Source organism: Equus caballus, chromosome 23 (assembly GCF_041296265.1).
Source record: "Equus caballus isolate H_3958 breed thoroughbred chromosome 23, TB-T2T, whole genome shotgun sequence".
Classification (NCBI taxonomy): domain Eukaryota; kingdom Metazoa; phylum Chordata; class Mammalia; order Perissodactyla; family Equidae; genus Equus; species Equus caballus.
The window spans coordinates 34,793,767-34,812,108 of NC_091706.1; the positions used below are offsets into that span (position 1 = coordinate 34,793,767).

At 44.0% G+C, this 18,342-nt stretch overlaps 1 protein-coding gene across 9 annotated transcripts in view; it reads right to left on the reverse strand.

Moving 5' to 3' along the window:
• Positions 1-589: 589 nt before the first annotated feature.
• The window catches only part of PIP5K1B (phosphatidylinositol-4-phosphate 5-kinase type 1 beta), a 279,387-nt gene continuing 261,634 nt past the window's right edge, over positions 590-18,342 (reverse strand). For 7 of the 9 annotated variants that reach the window (XM_023627257.2, XM_023627253.2, XM_070248643.1 and 4 more), the window contains 2 exons: positions 13,959-14,076; positions 590-1,340 (listed from right to left, as the gene is read on the reverse strand). In XM_023627257.2, the coding sequence (XP_023483025.1) occupies positions 1,338-1,340; positions 13,959-14,076 (121 nt within the window). In that variant the 3' untranslated portion in view covers positions 590-1,337. The remainder of the gene's footprint in view (positions 1,341-13,958; positions 14,077-18,342) is intronic. The other 2 variants (XM_070248645.1, XM_070248644.1) reach the window with 1 other exon arrangement.

An 18,342-nucleotide genomic window follows, 5' to 3' on the forward strand; every position in this document is an offset into this window, starting at 1 on the left:
CTCTTAAGCATCTGCTGCTTGGGACACTCATGAGATGGTGTAGATGCATTAATTGCTTAAAATTCTTCACGGCCTCTCTCTGCTGAGTCCATTCCTATGTGAGATGTATACTTCCCACCCCTTTGATGTCAAACTTGTCAATGTCATTTGCTTTGGCCAGTGCAATGCAAGAAGTACTGGAAGCTGCCTTTAAGCAGAAGCTTTATGAGTTCCCATTGCTTGGTTCCACTATCACTTTTTTTTTCTTGTGCCTTCAAGTGGCATGTCTTAGATAGGGGCTGCTCTGGACCCCCTATCCAGAGATTTAGGGGATCCAGAGATTTATGTTTGCTTTTCTATCACAGCATAACATAGTGAAAGCTGACTAATACAGCAGGACATCTGAGAAAGTCTCTTGGATGAGTTGAGCAGAATCTGCTATTGAGTCTTTTCTCAAGGCCCTGAGAATTTTCTCTCCATTTTCATCTGTCATGAGAGTCACTTTATATAGGCTTCCTGAATATCTAAAAATGAAGAGTGCCTAGGTTATTTTTAATTAATAAAGAAATGTAAAGACCATAAATCATTGGAATTAATGTAATACCACAACTGAGAACAAAATATTTTATTTCTCTCAATAAAACTATAGTTTACAATAGTATTTACTAAATAAATTATATAATTTCTCTTTTACAAGCAATAAACTAAATCACAAATATTTCAAAGACAATGTATGTACACAACATAAGGCCTTTTATAAATAGCTTTGCTTTTCTCATTTCACTAGTAAACAGTGAAAAAATCTTTATAGAAGCTAGTTTTCTATAAAGTATATGCAGACCTATTACACTGATCTTCATATGAAACCAATTTAAACTTTTAATGACATGGGCTATGATTATAATTTTGCAAAAAAGAGAATTTATACTTTATTTACCATTTTGCATGGATGGATTTTAAAAAATATATAAGCAGGTTACATATGTTGCTTATGTATAATGACTGGATGCATGCAAAATGACATAATGCAAGTGTCAATAGGAAAATAGCACTTCCAAGTCCAAAAAGGTGATTGGCAATGGTATAGGAAGCAGCTTAAATATAGTTCATGCAGTTCTCCACAGTTCAGCAAGCAACAGCAAAGGACAGAGTAGTGTGGTATTTTTCACATCACATCTGCTGGTCAGCCTATGGTCCAAGGTTCCCCTGACGTCTCGAACTCCTAAATCCAGTTGATCATTACTCTGTGTATCGTGGGGCTCAGCCAAGTTCCTTTGAGTGATTCTGGAGTGGAGAAACTTCTCTCCCACGACTGTGTTCATGTCTCATCCACTGGCTTAGGTGGTCTCCACTGTCGCTTACTGAGGGGAGAAAAAGAAAGCAAGCGGCTGTAAGACTAAGTTTTGGCATCAATTTATAACTGCTCCTCATGAGTAGGAACACATGTTCATGATTCTTCCCAATGACTTGTGCCTGGGAAACGTGGAGGTAGAAGTGGGGTGCGTTAGGCTGGGGATGCTTCCGCAAGGATTAGCATAGCATACGCTTCTCTGGTGGACCGACGTGTTCATTACACCAAGGTTTAAGTCCTCACTAAATCACAGCACCGTGCTAGGGACGCAGAAAACAACAATGCTGGCTAAGACACATCCCTGCCCTCTAAGTGCAGCGCTTTGGGAATGTGCTGTGGTATATCACAGGCCTGAGGCCAATAAGGAGAACCTGAACATGGTCTTGAACTCACGAACGCTGTATTTGTTTTCAAACGCGATCCCTGCGGCTGGGGAGTGAAAGTATGTCCAGCAAATGTTTAACCTAAAATGGTAACCATTTAAGGTCAGAGGCAGCTAATCCGACCTGTGCTAGTTGTGCTAAGATACACATGGGGAAATGGGACCACGTTCAGACTTTAGAGACAGACACAGTGGGTTAAACCCACTGATTTCCTGATTAGTACAGCTATAGGACATCACGCAAGTAACTCAACCTTCTTTGCTCCTTATTTGTTTTATCTGTAAAATGGGGGTAATAAACCCTACTTTATAGGGTAGCTGTAAGGGATAAAGTTTTCTAAGGAGAGATACAGTGTGTATATGTGTGTATATACGTGTATGCTATAATTTTCCTTTCTTCAAATTATAACCCTCAAGTCCTACATAGCCCATCACTGAAGAGACACAAGTACCAGCTGTCTATCTTAGAAGAAAATGATAACATGACTTTATTCTCAAAAATGTGGCACGTGTAAGTCCCTCCAGCTCCCAGCACGAAGATGGGCTCCTCAGGGATCCAACCTGCTCCTGACCTGGTGGCTTCAGAAACAGAAATGGGATCTGGTGCTTTGGCAAGAGAACACAGCCAGATCTCAGAGATGGGATGACAGACAGAACGACACTTCAGCTCTGTCATCTGCTGAACTGCTGTGTGGATGTGCACACACAATTATTTGTCCACAGAGATGCCAGAGTTTCTTCCTGTGCACGTAGTGTTCTGAGAATCCAAGATATATTTTAAATTCTGAGACCTGAAGGTAAAGGCGTGATAACAGTTGGTATGACAAGTAAACAAAAGGAGAGTATTTAGGTATTTCTGTGGCCTTAAGCCCTACTGTTGTTTATTCCACATATGTGTGTTTATGTGTGGGGGTGTGTGTGTGAGAGAGTGTATTTTTATTTCCACCTAGACTCTAATACACACACGTGGTCAAAGACTGCAAAGCTTTTTCAATATTAAAATTATTTAAAACACAGAGAAATAAAGGAAAAGAGCAAATTAAACACAGTCTGTTCACTCACTAACCAAGAAGAAGCCCTTTACGAGGGCGGACTGCATCGCAGGGAAGCCAGATACCCTCAGGGGGACCCCAAAAGTAGGGCTTCCTAACCTAGGGAGGTCTAAGTTCACTTCTCAGAGCCAGGGTAGGGCATCAAAGGTGAGAAGTTTCTGAGTTCTCATTTCTAGGTTCATTTCCAACCCTCCCTTTTTTTCAACCTTTTCCCTGAAACACATACGTACCTTCAGCCTACTGTTTAAAAGACAGTGACCCAATAGACTCTCATAAGATCAGGAATGTGGTGTGAGGAAATGTTAGGGCAGAGCTGAGATGAAAGGCAGAGCTTCATGACAGCGGGATAGGCCGAGTCCATGGGGCCTCCACACTCTGCGAGCTCTTAACCCTCAGGGGCGAGGCTCTTTTTAACTACAACCACTTCAGGGGTCAGTCCCAGGGCCCCACGGAAGCAGGATCCTCCCCTTTCTGGGTCCAAACCCTCACCGTGGTTTCAAGTGGAAATTCTTTGCCAAAATACCTCCCGGGAAAGCATGGATTTCTCTCCAGGCTACCGTGGGCTGTACGTCCCTTATTTCCTTTTCCTGGACCAAGCCCCTGTTTCTGTCAGCAATTCCTGGATTCTATTTTCCCCAGCCTCGCTCTGTTTTTTTCTGTTTTCTGTTGTTCTTATCTTTTGGCCGATGTTCCTCCCGTTGCCATGAGAGCACAGGAACTCGTCCTGCCTCGCTGCACTCATTTTCGTCTAAACCCACAGCATCACCACAAATGCATACACAGGCTTCTCGGTGCCTCAACCTAACATCATCCCCTTGGCTCTGGAGTCCCCTCCATCTCTGGGTTCACCAGACTGCTTTCTCAGAGATCCCTGAATTTCAAACACCAAGCAGCCACCACTGGGCTCTGGGAAGTCTTGAATCTTTTTTTTAACCTCAAGTTCTATATTTACATTTTATTATATTCGTATCTACCTCACAGTGGGGGTTACCGCACAAAGCACAATCACTTGGGGGTGGATTGAAGTGGGAGGTCTCTTTGTCCGACAGCAGCAGGAATCCAAAAGCTCACCCTTTTCTTAGGAGCCGAGAGGGCTACAGATGCTAGTGCTACAGGAATCAGGACAGAGTGGCTGGACGGCGTCACGTCACACTGCTGTGGGATTTTATAGAGGCAAGGAGCCTTGGACCCAAGCTTCTCTAAGCTTCCTACCTTCGCACTTAAAAAAAATTTAGATTCAGAATCAGAGGTTACATTACTCTTTCTCAATGACCAGGGACCACAGGGGCTTTAAGCAGGAAGCCTTGAGTAGAAGGGGGGAATTGGAGTGTCCTTGAAGGGTGTGTAAAATTCAGATGAAAACTACTATGTTGAAGTCTGAAGTTTTGGCAACACATGGATGCCAGGTCTTCTGCCAACCCCCCAAAGCCCTATTCAAAGGATTCCCTAGCGACCAGCAGATAGGTCACTGATAAGAGGAAAACAGACCCAAGGAAAAAGCTGGCACTCATCTGGGATGTCTCACGGGGTGGATTTAGGATTATGGCCTCTCATTTGAAAACTGTTAGTGCAGCAGCAATATTTCAACACAGTTCCCTGCCTGATTAATTCGTTTTCCAAAGACCCAAGAGAAGCCTGAGGGCATCAATGATATACACGGGCTGACAATTCTACAGCGGACTTTCCAGCACTTGAGTGACTTCTGCTAACTGTAAACCCAACGGTTACCTGATTATCTATCATATAGCCCCGGGGCCACAACCAAATTCACTCTGATCTCTGCTTCTGTCACATTTGGAAAACGCTGCGGGGTCGAACATGGTCCTGATTTCATTTGAAAAGGAGCACTGCCTTTGGATGAGGCCTCGGGCTTTTCTCTCACCTATGCAGAAGGAAAGCATAAGATGCCAGAGGCCCCGGGCCACGGTCCAGAGGGGAGGAAACAGAAGCTGCACCCCCATGAAGCCTTTCCCCTCAGCTACCTTCTTTTTTATAGGTACCATTTTTCTTTATAAAAGCACACAATAGCCATTATGAGTGGAATTCCATCTCCTCAAAATCCACATGTTGAAGTCCTAACCCCTAATACCCCAGAATATGACCTTATTTGGATATAGGGTCTTTACAGAGGCAATCAAGATAAGGTCCTTAGGGTGGGCCCTAATCCAATATGACTGATGTCCTTATAACAAGGGGAAATTTGGACACAGAGACAGATACATAGAGGGAAGATGGTGTGAAGACACAGGGAGAAGACAGCCATCTACAAGCTAAGGGTGGGGGGGGGGGGCACCTAGAACGATTCCCTCACAGCCCTCAGAAGGAGCCAACCCTGCTGACACCTTGATCTTGTACTTCCGGCCTCCAGAACTGTGGTTCCGTTCTTGGAGCCACCCAGTCTGTGGTACTTTGTTGTGGGAACACCAGGAAATTAATATGGTAGCCTTTACAGAGATTTAGAAAGTTTTCTTTTTTGAATAAGAATCTGTATTTGAATTTTATTATACTTAATCCTATAACCTGTTGGGGGTTACTTCGAAAGCTACAGCCACTGGGGAGTTGAGCGGCTGTGAGGGACGACCTGTCAAAGATGGAAAGTGAAGAAAAGGCTTTTTCCACCCCATATTTGTTGATACTTTGTTAAAGTTGCTGCCTAAGCAGTAGAAAGAAGCATTTTCTTGTTGAATCCCCCAACTGCCAAGGGGCCCTTCCAAAGAGGCTCAGGTGGAACGGCCGTGATGGATGAGAAGGGCACACTGGGATCCCAGGGAAGACCAGCACCTTCATTTTTGTGCCTGATTGCCATTGTGGCCTCTGATCCTACCTGGAAGGTTGTAAGTGCTGAGCCTTCAGAGGGAGCTGCCCTTAACGTCTGAAGATGGGCCCCTGCCGAGCGTGCGCACACCGCACTGAGAGGCTGTGATGAAGTGCTGTTACATGGAGGGGAAACAGTCCTCTGAGCGGCACTCTCGCTCCTATTTAGCTTTCAGTTCAAGCACTTCAATGGCTCCTCATCCTTCTTGCTCAGAGGTGCTTTCCACCAGAAGGTGGCAGCAGAGTTTGCTGAAAGCAGGAACACAATCACGAGGCCAATTTATAGCCGAGCATGGCAGGAGCCTCCGGGGTTCAGCTCAGCTTTGCTTTATGTTAAAGTAAAAATATACTTGATTCTAACTAGCCAAACATCTTAGAAGGGGCCCTGGGAGAGTGACAAAGTTCTCCCTTACATCTAGTCCAGAAGAATTATAGGATGCTCGGAGTCCAAGAACCCTGTCAACAAGCTCAATGGATCTCAGCGCTTGGTGTACAGGGAGCTTTTAAAAATACCAAAGCCGTGGTCCACCCTCAGGGATTTTATTTCTAACACACAGTATGTGCCTAACAGGTGACTGTGTGACTGTGCCTGTTAATGCATTCATTTACCTGACATCTTTTTGTGAGGAGTCCAGAGTAATTTGGAAACATCTACCCAACCTCACAGGGATTTAGCCAGGGAGAGGAGACGTGAACGGGAAAACAGGAGCAGGCAGGGTAAGGGACAATCCACAGGCCCCTCAGTAAGGCAGCACAGGGGGTTGACTAGTGTCCCCCCCAAATTCACGTCTATCTGGAACTTCGGAATGTGACCTTATTTGGAAATATGATCTTTGCAGATGTAATTAGTTAAGATGAGGTCACAGTGGATGAGGATGGGCCCTAAATCCAATGGCTGGTGTCCCCACAAGAAGAAGAAAGGACACAGAGAGATAGAGGCCCTGGGAAGAAGGCCATGTGGAGACAGAGGCAGAGATGAGAGTGATGCAAATCAAAGAATGCCAAAACCACATGGAGCCACTGGAAGCTGGAGGAGGCAGGGAGGGTCCTCTCCTAAAGCCTTCAGAGGGAATACAGTCCTACTGACACCTGATAAATTTCTGTTGTTCAAGCCACCTAGATTGGGGTACTTTGCTTTAGGGCAGCCCTAGGCAACTAACACAGGCAGAGACCAAGCAAAAGGAAGCCAAGTCCTCAGATCCCCACTTCTGAGCCATCTTCCCACCATTCATCACACTGAAGGGGCCTTATTTTGTGTCAAGTGGACAGTACTCACACATCCTCCCTTCCGCACATTTTCCCATTCCTCCTCAGATCCCAGAAGAGCGAATGGTATGGATGAGGCTGGCCCTGTTCACTAGGTCCACAGGTATGATTTAAAGTTGCTTCCTCTACAATTCTCATATGTGCCTAATCTGGTTCCTTTTGAGTTTGCTATTTGTTTCCTGCAGACTCAGGGCCTGGTAGACCCCAAGTTCATACCATTAGAGACTGTTCTTCCTCAAACACACTTTTCCCAAGAGTTAGAAAGGCTCAGGAGACCAGCCTGGCTTCCTGTGACAAGGGAGAAGACAGAAAGAGAAAGCAGAAACAGAAGCAGCAGGGAGAGTCTGCAGGGAGTGGGCAAGGGAAGAGGCAAAGGAGGAGAAATGATGGGCTGCGGTGGAGGGCCTGGATGTACTAGGAGGCGCAGGCAGGCTGAAGAGCAGAACTGGCCTTGAAGAAGGCAGAAATGAAGCTGGCCTGTGAGGCCACGATGCACTGTAAAGCTAGGACATAACAGAAAAATAACCTGCTACGATAGCCCTGCAAACTGTGCTTTTGCTTGCTATCTGGGCCTAATTTAACTGAAAAGCCAGTATAACTCCAATTTCCTAAACGAATCCTCACACACAGTTAAAAACATTAAAACTGGGGCCAGCTGAGTGGCGTGGCAGTTAGGTTCGCATGCTCTGCTTAGGTGGCCCGGGGTTTGCCATTTTGGATCCCAGGCGTGGACCTACACACCACCACTCATCAGGCCATGCTGTGGCAGGTGACCCACATAGAAAAGAGGAAGGTGGGCACAGATAGCACAGTTAGCTCAGGGCCAATCTTCCTCAGCAGGAGGAGAAAGATTGGCAGAGGATGTTAGCTCAGGGCTAATCCTCCTCCTCAACAAAAAATTCAAAACCTACGGGTGACCTCCTAATCCAGACCAATGGGTTGCCTCATTAATTTGAAGCTTGCGCCACTCTTGTTTCAGTACAGAAATCCCTTGTAGGTGCTCTGGGACTCAAGGAGTGGGATCCATTTTTTCAGCTCCTCCACGTATCTTGGAAATATTATTTGGTCAATAACTAAGGGGGCCAAGCATTTCTGGAGAGAAAGGGCCCCATTTTGCCCTTTCTGAAATCTCTTCCTTCTCCACAACGTGGTCATATGGTAGGAGGATGGTGCCATCCTGGCTCAATGCCTTATGAGCCAAAGGCAGCGTTGGCCTTTTCTCTTCCTACTTTGCTTTCACAAAAATCTACCAACTCGAGCAGCATCTTTGGTTGGTGGGGAACCTAACTCTGCTGAGAAGCAATAGAATTGCCACTGTTTCAAATAAACACCCCTTGCAGCAGCCAACACTGGCTCAAACAATGAGTGACTGAAGAGACCCACTACTTCCCATGAAAGTCATTAACCTCAGTGCCAGCGGAGTCAAACCCAGAAATGCACTTTGTGTTGCCAAAAAGTTCCACGAATTTTCTAAGACCCCCGTGACCTAATTTAAAGTGTTTTTCTTCTTTTTCTCAGGCTTTTCTCATACATAATAGCATGATAAGCCGTTAATTCAATCATTTTCACTTCTCTGCCACCCTTCATCCTGTAATCAAAGAGTATTATTAACCACCCCAGAGACACATTAAATAATCAAGCTGTCCAAACGCCACACGTCAGGGCAGTAATCTCCAGAACTGGCATGGCTAAAAAAACAGAGTAACTGTTTCTTCGCCTTTGCCCACAGCTTTTTTTTGCATTTCAAACAGCCATTCTGCAGAGACACATATGTGGATGAAAGTAGATATTATGGAGAGGATGTTCATATGGAAAGTGTAAAAAAGCAAAGAGCATAACGTCAGGACTAAATAGTAGAAGAAAGTCATTGTTCTGTGGCAGCCATCTTTCAACTTTCTCTATTATTAAAAAAGCAATCCCATTATTTCCCACTTACCCATCCATTCCCAGCTAGTCATAAAAGGATACTCTCACCCATGACATTTTTCAGTGGCAGTGGCTTTGCTGGTTGTTCCTCTTCCCATTAACACCAAATTGCCTTCTACATCAGGCAAGGAAGCTGCCTTAGGAACTGAAATAACAGCTACCGTGACAACGTCAGTCCTTAGAATATCTGGGACAATTCAAAAAGTGGAATCTAGCTCTATTATGAAGACGGCATGATTGCCCATTTTAAATCAATAGAGCTTGCTCATCTCTGTTGTATTCTTTTAAATACCCTAATCTGTGTCATCAACTCAAAATTCAATGGAAAGCACATCTTTGGTTATTGGAGAAAATCATCCTCAAAAACACCTCCCTTGATTTGAATATTTGCAAATGAATCAGATAGCCTGGAACTCTACAGCATGACGGTGAATGGCCTTTTCAAAGCCGCGCAGGATAGCTAGGAGCAGGAAGCCTGAACAAATGCTTAATAAGGACGATGGAACAATTAGCTGCCTTTTAAGGGAAGCTATCCTTTTAATTTCATGTCCAATCACAGGAAAAATCAGGATAACTGGCCTAATTTACATGCACCTAACGTGGGTGCATCCTTAAAAAGGAAATTTCATATGTTATCTAGTGTGCATACATCATTTGGATTTAAATCATATTTTTAAAGGGATATAAACAGTTCTGTCCATCAGTATACAAGTAATAGCACCAGGGGATTAGGTTGCAACTGCCAAGAGAGACACGCAGTATCTTAAAGGAGGAGAAAGGTTACAAGAGAAATCTGACTGTGTGTGGCTACAACACTGAACACAATGTCATCACAGAAGCCCCCCACTGTCCTTCAAATAAGGATGGCTATGATTAAGAGGATTCTAATCAGGCCAAGAGGAAGGAGAGACGAAGGTGTAGACAAGATTGGTTTTCCCTTCTGGCCCTTTTCTTTTCCATTCCCTCTTTCACAGGGTAGAAGCAAATGAAAACAGAGAAGGGAGGCCAATGAGCTGTATCCTTTCAGATCTGGAAGATCACGCAAAATCAAAAATAAAAATCTCCAGCATGAAAACACGCCCGGAATTACAAGTCAATGGTGCAGAACTTTCTGGCTATATTGCCATAAAATTTAAATTTAAATATTGTGAAAGGTTATGGTAGAATATGTGATGAAACAGTGACATTTGGAGAAACACTGTCGCTCCTCTGGAAAAGCCTTATTTCTGCAACTCCTTGTAATTTACAAGGAGTCACAGTCGGTCAGAGCTGGAAGGGGTCTTAGAGGTGCTTTAATGATCCATTTTATAGATGAGAAAACTGAGGCCCCAGAAGAGCGATTAATTCAAGGTCAGTGATTAATGAGAGGCAGAGATAAGCACAAAATCTGGGAGCCTATTTCTCTCTAATTAATTTGTCCCATTTGGTTATGCCACAGATGAAGGGACTAATTTAAAGTACTAGAACAATTGTCTGAGGGACCATTTCCAGGGATCCATCAGGTCTTTCCTAATAATACCAAGCTGTTATTTGCCTCTTCCTTCTCATTCCCTCTTGTGGGTACACAGAGGAGTACAATGACGTGCCACATCACAACAGATGATTGCAGAACCAGGCACGAGAATCCAGCCTCTTCCATGATGCCAGACATCAGGGATTTCAAAAAGGTACAATAATGCCACTCTCCTCACTAATTTGATTTTTGTTCTGGAAAAATAGTTATTTTCATAAAAATATATTTAAGATGGGGCAGGCCCAGTGGCGCAGTGGTTAAGTTCACATGTTCCACTTCAGTGGCCCAGGGTTTGCCAGTTTGGATCCCGGGCATGGACCTATGCACCACTCATGAAGCCATGCTGTGGCAGGCGTATCATATATAAAGTAGAGGAAGATGGGCATGGATGTCAGCTCAGGGCCAGGCTTCCTCAAAAAAAAAGTATATTGAAGATAACAGAGTTATTATTTTAAATGAATTAATGAATAAATATAAACTATTTTTTATTTTTAAAATATGAGATATTGATAGATAAAACCGACATACATGAAAGCTCTTTGGGATCTTCAGTAATTTTTAAGAGTATAAAGGGGTCCTGAGATCAAAAGGTTTAAGAACTGCTGAAGTAGAACATCAAAAAACATCCAGAAAGGAAAAAACGATGAAAGCAGAATTTTACAAAAACTATTCACAACAGAAAAACCCCCACTCCTTCCTTGTTGAATACATCTCTCACCTTCATAAGGAGCATGATTCCAACAAGACGATGTGAGACTTGGAACAATAATCAGTAATGACTACAGTGACCGGTGCTTCATGGTTTCGGGTTCAGGCAGGAGCCTGGGTTGATTTTGGCTCTGCCATTTCCCAGCTCTGAGAACTGGTCAGTTAAGCCTCAGCGTCCTTATCTGTACGAATGGAGACAGAGCGAGCACCTGCCCTCAGGAAAGAGCTGGCGGAAGAAGAGACTGGGACAGTGCCTGGCTCACGCTATGTGCTCCGTTGGGTCATTATTGTTATTGTTCAAAATCCTGCGCTCTTTCCACAATACCCAACTGTTTCCTTTCCACTATTCTTCTTGAAGTTTCACCTTCCGTATTGACTCCAGGAAGAATGAAAGCTTATTAACCCAAATTTGTGTCTGTATCCTTTTTCCTCTAAATTTTTCATGCTGCCTTACCTTGTCTGATTTTGGACAAGTCATTTAACCTCTCTGGGTTTAATCTGAGTATTGCAAAGGCAGCATAATTCCTCATCCAGGCAGCACAGCTCAGCAATGAAGGGTGTGGTTCTGGGCTAGTCTCCACTGGTTTGAATCCCGGCTCTTATGGATGACCGGCTGCATAACCGGGGCCACGCTGCATAATCTCCGCGTGCCTCGATTTTCTTATCTGTAAAGTGGAGCTAGTAACCACATCAGTCTCATGGGGTTGCAGTGAGAAGTAAACGAGTTAATACAGATAAAGTATTTAGGACAGTGTCAGGCATGTAGGAAATACTCAAAAGTGTTTCATAGCTTATTGTTATTAGCTACAAAATAAGATTAGGTTAGATCAGTTTTTCTCCAAGCTTGGTGAGAAAAATGTCTGTCTTGTTACCCTCTCCCTTTCCTCTCCTGTCCTCCAATGCTTCTGAACCACGCCAAATGCCATGCTGGGAAGCCTGGAAGCGGACCACGCCAGCCGGCTCAACGCCATCATTATCTCCTTCAATTCTAACCTCCCATGATTCCTCTATTTCTAATTGGTCCTCAGGTGCCCTCAACACAACCAACAATTAATACCGTGGCTTTTCCCTTTGGCTTCTGAGGCAAGTCAAATACAGACATAAAAAAGCAATCAAGTTAGACACTAACGAAACCAAATAAATAGCAGTATTCTTATAAATGAAACTGATAGGACCACGGAGGAACAATCAAAATGACTAAGATACCCTTCCCGCCAAAGGAACAGGGGACAGCGGATAAGGAAGCGGCACCAGCAAGGCCACTGAAGCACCTGTGATTCTGCATCCCCCTCGGGAGCGTCTCATGCCCCTGGTGGGTGCAGGTCCGGCTTTGGTAAAGACATACGTGGGAGGAATTCTGCGCTCCTGAAGATGAGGTTTCACTTGGCCTCTCACATTTCAGCTTTCCTGATTTCTACTAGACGAAACCAAACTTTACCATGGGACCAAAAAAGTAGTATAATTTTGTTTCCTATTTAATTCCCTATCTTTTTGGTTATGGAGAGGAACCAACTCTTTTGAAAAGATTTTGCAATCTACTATAACTCACTTTTTTTAAAAAGTGAGGGCAGTGTAGAGAGGAGCATTGCTCAATGGAAAAAAATTCTGTGCGCCACAACCAGGATATTCAGGGGCTGAAAAATAAAAATCTGTTCACAATGGTTGGGAGGGTGCTGCTATTTTACATAGGGGGTCAAGGAAAGCCTATCTGAGGAGGAGATGTTTGGGCTGAGACATGAAGGACGTGAGGGAGCACGGCACAGCTGAAAAAAAGTGACCAGACAGGAGCAGCAAATGGAAAGATCCAGGGGCAGGAATGTGCCCAGTCTGCGGGAGGAACCCTGAGGAGGCCAGTGTGGCTGGAACGGCATTGGCAAGGAGGGTAGAGGCAGGGGACGAGGTCAGAGAGGTGGGAGGACCAGACCGTCCTAGGGCCTTGCGGACTCTGGATTTTACTCCAGGAGAGGTGGGAGGATATGAGAGGGCCTCAGGCTGAGGAATCACATTCTGGGTGACTGCCGTCCTGCAGAGGACACTTGAGGGAACACAGTGCTAGGTGGGGGGATCTGGAGAAGCATAAAATGGGGTGTGGAGATGTGCTGCTCTGGGACATGCATCAAGTGGCACCGATTCCCGACGTCCAGCTTGCCTACTAAGAGTGATGGAGAATATTGGCTCAGACTTGGCAAACTAAAAAGTAGAAAATTCCAAATCAGCACTTCACCTCTTTCATGTGATTTGGTGCAGGCGTACAAGGATGTAGAGAATGCGTGAGATGTACCCTGCCGGGAAGACACTCAGTCTGCTCTTTGACTGTGTAGCCCATCAGGGTATCTTTCTAGACCACATCTAACAATTCAGTTAAGCCTCTACAGACAACCTGACAGGCACAAAGGGGTGTTCACACACGTGGTCGCTCGCGATCCTCCACGCAGCCTTGGGAGGTGGGCATTATTTGCCTCCTTTGGCAGATAAGGACACACAGTTGGAGAGGTTTCTGCCCAGCTGGCTGTGACAATGGACGGAAAGACTGAGCCAAGATTCTCTGGTGCTGAATTTAGGTTCTTCCCACAACCTGGTTCTGTGCCTCTTAAGCTACCAATTATCAAGGCAGTAACCCCAAAATGAAGACTCACACACGAGCGGATACAGCCGAGTCAAAGACGACATGACGCTGTTGGGAATGACGCCCAGGAGCCCCACTCTGCCTCATCCATCGGGGATCTGTTTGCTTATTACGTAGTGGCTTAGGCTCTTACCTTACATGTTCTTTTGTGTAATGTTCTATATGAACGGTGGGAGAACGTGGCTCGTGAGAAGACACACCATTTGTAGCAGTGACAGGGTGCCACTGTTTCTTTTAAAACCCAAGCATGCCTGGTCATACAGAACTCGTTCTTGTGTAAGCCATGGCCTGGGTCCCTTTGTAAGCCAGAAGGGAAGGAAAAGAAACTAAAAATTACTTACTAAATAGACATCAAGCACGGAGGCATTATCGTCCTGCATTTCCAGAGCATTGGGCTCAGAAGTCAAGTAGATGGTCCCTTCTTCCAAGGTTAATGTTGAACTGGAAGGTAACCCTTTACTGGAAAAATAAAGAAGAAGAATGAGCATGTGGCCTCCAGAGCGAAATCCAAGGACACCTCTAAAGTCGTGGCCGAAGAGGCTGAGGCGGGAAAACTTTTGGGGATGAAAAATTCTTTTGAGAGTTCCAAGGACATATGGTCTTATGGGGTGATATTCTCACTTGAGTTTAAAGAATTTGGTTTCACTAGTATTTTCTCAGTCTATTTCAGTGCATGAGACACTTCTTTACATTTCTGAGAGGTGATCTGTGGGTCCCATGCCTTGTGAGGGTGGAGAGCTGTGAATCTAGAGGCCCACCAGTCACCTTTACCTCGAATAGTTGGTTCTTGATGCTTAAGCTCTCCTCACACAGTATTCATGCTTTGCTAGTTTATAAAGACAACCTTGTGGATCATTAGCATTGATGATTTCTTTCTATTGTTTTTTTTCCCCTTTGTCTTCTTGGCAAGAAAAGTTCAATTACATCCGTGGTTGGCAGACTTAAATGTGCATCAGAATCCCCTGGAGGGCTGGTAAAATCCATTTTCCTGGCCCCATTGCCCAAGTTTCCAATTCGGTTGGTCTGACATTGGAGCCTATGAGTTCGCATTTCTAACCAGCTCCCAGGTAATGTTCCTGCTGCCAATCAAGGCCTATACTTTGAGTAACAATGAATGACATAAATACAGGGCACTTTATTATGTGCTTTGTGAGGTTAGCCTAGGTGCGCCCTTAGTAACAATGACAACAACAAAGCCAAAGGAATGCAGGTAGACGGTCCTATTAGAGAGTCATTTATGAAGGGAAACCACCTTGTTTTGTCATGATACGATAACCACTGTCAACTATTGAAGTAATTGGTCCAATTTGATAGGATTTAAATTGGGAATTAATTTAGGGGCTCAGGGATGCACCATTTTTTCCCCACTGAAAAGTTATGTTTTAACCTGTGGCATTCTGCCATCTGAAGGTTTTGCAGGAACAAAATATTCGCAAACAATGGTGGAAGAGTGTGATATTGGTGTTAGAAGAGCTGGGCGAAGCGGGTGGCCATGGGCCACATGGAACAAACAAAGCCCGTGCAGTGGGCAGTGGCCTTCCCTGGGCCGTAGGGCTGCGGGCAGGAGACGGGCTTCCTCCTCACCTTCCCCGCTACCATGGCTGCCACCCCTTCTGGAAACTGCCATCTAAAATCACCCTCCAAGCTTCCTGTCTGAGCCTCCCAGCTGGACGAGAGACTGCTGAGGACGTTCCAATCCTCTGTGCTCCCCTGGTGCGCGAAGTACATATAACTCTATTTCTGGACATATTTACCCATTAATTGAAGACACCTTAAATAGTTAGAAATCCCGACTTTTTCAATATTAAAAAAAAAAAAACACTTGTCAAAAGAATGTTTTGGATCTTAACAGATCAGGTGCATTTGTATTTTTTCTGATCATAAATGATATAATGAAAAAATAGTAAAAATACAGACTGGTGGTGGGAGGAAAGGTTATGGAGGAATCTCCCACTGGCCTTCCATTTGGTGATATTTGAGAACGTGGGATTAAAGCCGCTTTACTTTTGGCTTGATACATTTTCTTTTAAATTCTGGATACAGTAAAAAAAAAAAGTTCTCTTGCTTTTCAAAAATCTAAATGGGGATACAATATGGGAAACAGAGACTGTTCCAATTGATTTTAAAGAGCAGGGTGAACGTGGCCTCTTTCCATCAAGCATTGCTCTATATTGTAAACCATCACGGATTTCCTGGGTTAAAGAAACCATCAGTTCACGGGATGCTGCTTTGAGAGGTACTGTTTGGCAATAAACCTTGATGCTCAGGTTATTTTCTGGATCAAAAACAAGGATGCAGTGATGGACTTTAATTGGCTTTTGGCTTTCAACTGTTAAGACGCCACTCACTATTCCTATGGGTGGAAAAACGATCCTGCCTAGGTAAGCCTTATGAGAAAGACAAATTCTCTACTTAAACATCAAAGCAAGAAACAAGGTGGTCAGAAAATACAAAATTGTGGCATGACTTTTGACTTTTTTTTTTGGTTCACTTTTTGTATAATTAAAAATTTCTAGTCGACCTGACAACATGAGTGTTGGGCTCTGAGATTTCAAGTCCTGAGGTGAGAGACCATCCACAACGTCATGGGGCCAGTGCTGGTGTGGCATAGAACATGGGAAGGGGACCTTCATCCTGGAGGATGCCCAGCCTAGAGGTTGCAAACTGCTAGCCCACAGATCCAATCTGGCTGGGAGAAGTGTGTTTTGGGCCCAAAGAGATTTTCTTAGTTTGAATTAATGCTAAATTAAGAAATAGGAAATTCCCACAAAAACCCAGTTTTCCACCGCTTCTTATGAGAAACCAGAAGAGCTGGCAACTCCGAGCCCGCGTTTATGAGTGGCAAGGAGTTTGTGGCTGCCCATTTAAACTGGGCATGTCCTCTTCAGTTCTCCGGGCTCCCCACCACCCTCTTCTGCACCTCATCTGGCCTGTTCTATTCATTTGCATCATCCCTGCCTGGTCCCTCTGTGATTTGTCAGCCCAACACCTCTACTTCACAGACTAGGAAGCTGAGGTTCAGGGAGGCACAGTGACTTGCCCAAGGTCACACTGCAGTTGAACAGCATTAGGACCTGAACTTTGTTTCCAGTTAAGCACCTTTTCTATGGTCATCTCTGCTGAAATTTTAGAAATTCGCCATTGTAGAAACCAGAGTAACTAAGGCAAATGTGCCTAGGAGCTTGAAAAATAATCATGTAAATCAGTGAAAACAAATGCAGTGTGTGGTGCCTGATGTGAGCTGGGGAGATCTTTGAGAAGAGTAATGATGGCCAGAAAGGTTTGAGGAAAAGTAAGTAGGCAAAATATGCTGTACAAAGCAATATATTTTTGATTCTCACAAAATTAAAAATAGAATTACCATATGATCCAGCATCCCATTTCTGGGTATGTACTGCAAAGAATTGAAAGCAGACTCTCAGATATTTGTTCACTCAGTGTTATGGGCTGCACCATGTGCCCCCTACCTCCCCAATTCATACTGAAGCCCTAACCTCCAGTACTCCACACTGTGTCTGTATTTGGAGACACAGTCTTTAGAGAGGTGATTAAGGTTAAAGGAGATCGTTGGGGTGGGCTCTCATCCGACATGAATGGTGTCATAAGAAGAGATTAGGACACAGACATACACAGAGAAAAGATGCGTGAAGACAGAGGGAGAAGATGACCATCTACAAGCCAAGGAGAGAGGCCTCAGAAGCAGCCAACCCTGCCAACACCTTCCTCTCGGACTTCCAGCCTCCAGAACTGAGAAAATACATATCTGTTGTTTAGGTCCCTTAGTCTGTGGTACTTTGTTATGGCAGCCTGAGGAAACTAATCCACCCATGTTTGCAGCAGCGTTACTCAGAGTAGCCAATAGGAGGAAACAACTGAAGTGTCCATGGTGGGATGAATGGATAAACCAAATGTGGTAGATGCACGAAATGGAATATTATTCAGCCTTAAAAAGGAGGCAAATTCTGACACATGCTACAATGTGAATGAACTTTGAGGACATTATGTTAAGCGAAATAAGCCAGTCATAAAAAGACAAATACTGTATAATTCTATTTACATGTGGTACCCAGAATAGTTAAACTCATCAAGTTAGAAAGTAGAAGGGTGGCTGCCAGGGGCTGGGGGCCCGGATGGAGAGCTGTTTAATGGGTAATGAGTTTCTGTTTTGCAAGATGAAAAGAGTTCTGGCAGCTAGTTGCACAAGAATCTGAATGTATTTGACACTGCTGAATTGTACACTTAAAAAGGATTAAGATGGTAAATTTTCTGCTATGTATATTTTGCACAATTAAAAAAAGCAACATTTTAAAAAACAACGACTAATATTTAACAAGAACAATAAAGATATTTAAGCTTCCAACACTTTAATACAGAATGACATATACGAAAGAACTCTGTAAAACATATTGCCCTATATAAATAATCAGGCATTTATATAGTAAAGTCCCATTAAGTGTATTCTGAATAATCTGACATTAATACATCTTGGCATTGAGTGAAAGCTACATAACCAGCTCATTAATCTTTATATTTGTTATGTTCATTATTCAGTATGTACTGAGTGAGACCAGAGTACAGAACTGGCATGTTACTTCCCTAAAAATCTTAGATTAGGTACTATCCACTACCCGAGAAAGGCTGAGAATATATTTTAGGGAGACACCTGAGCTGATGAAGCATTACAGGCCGAGCATGAACTTTGGAATCAGATGATTTAGCTTTGAA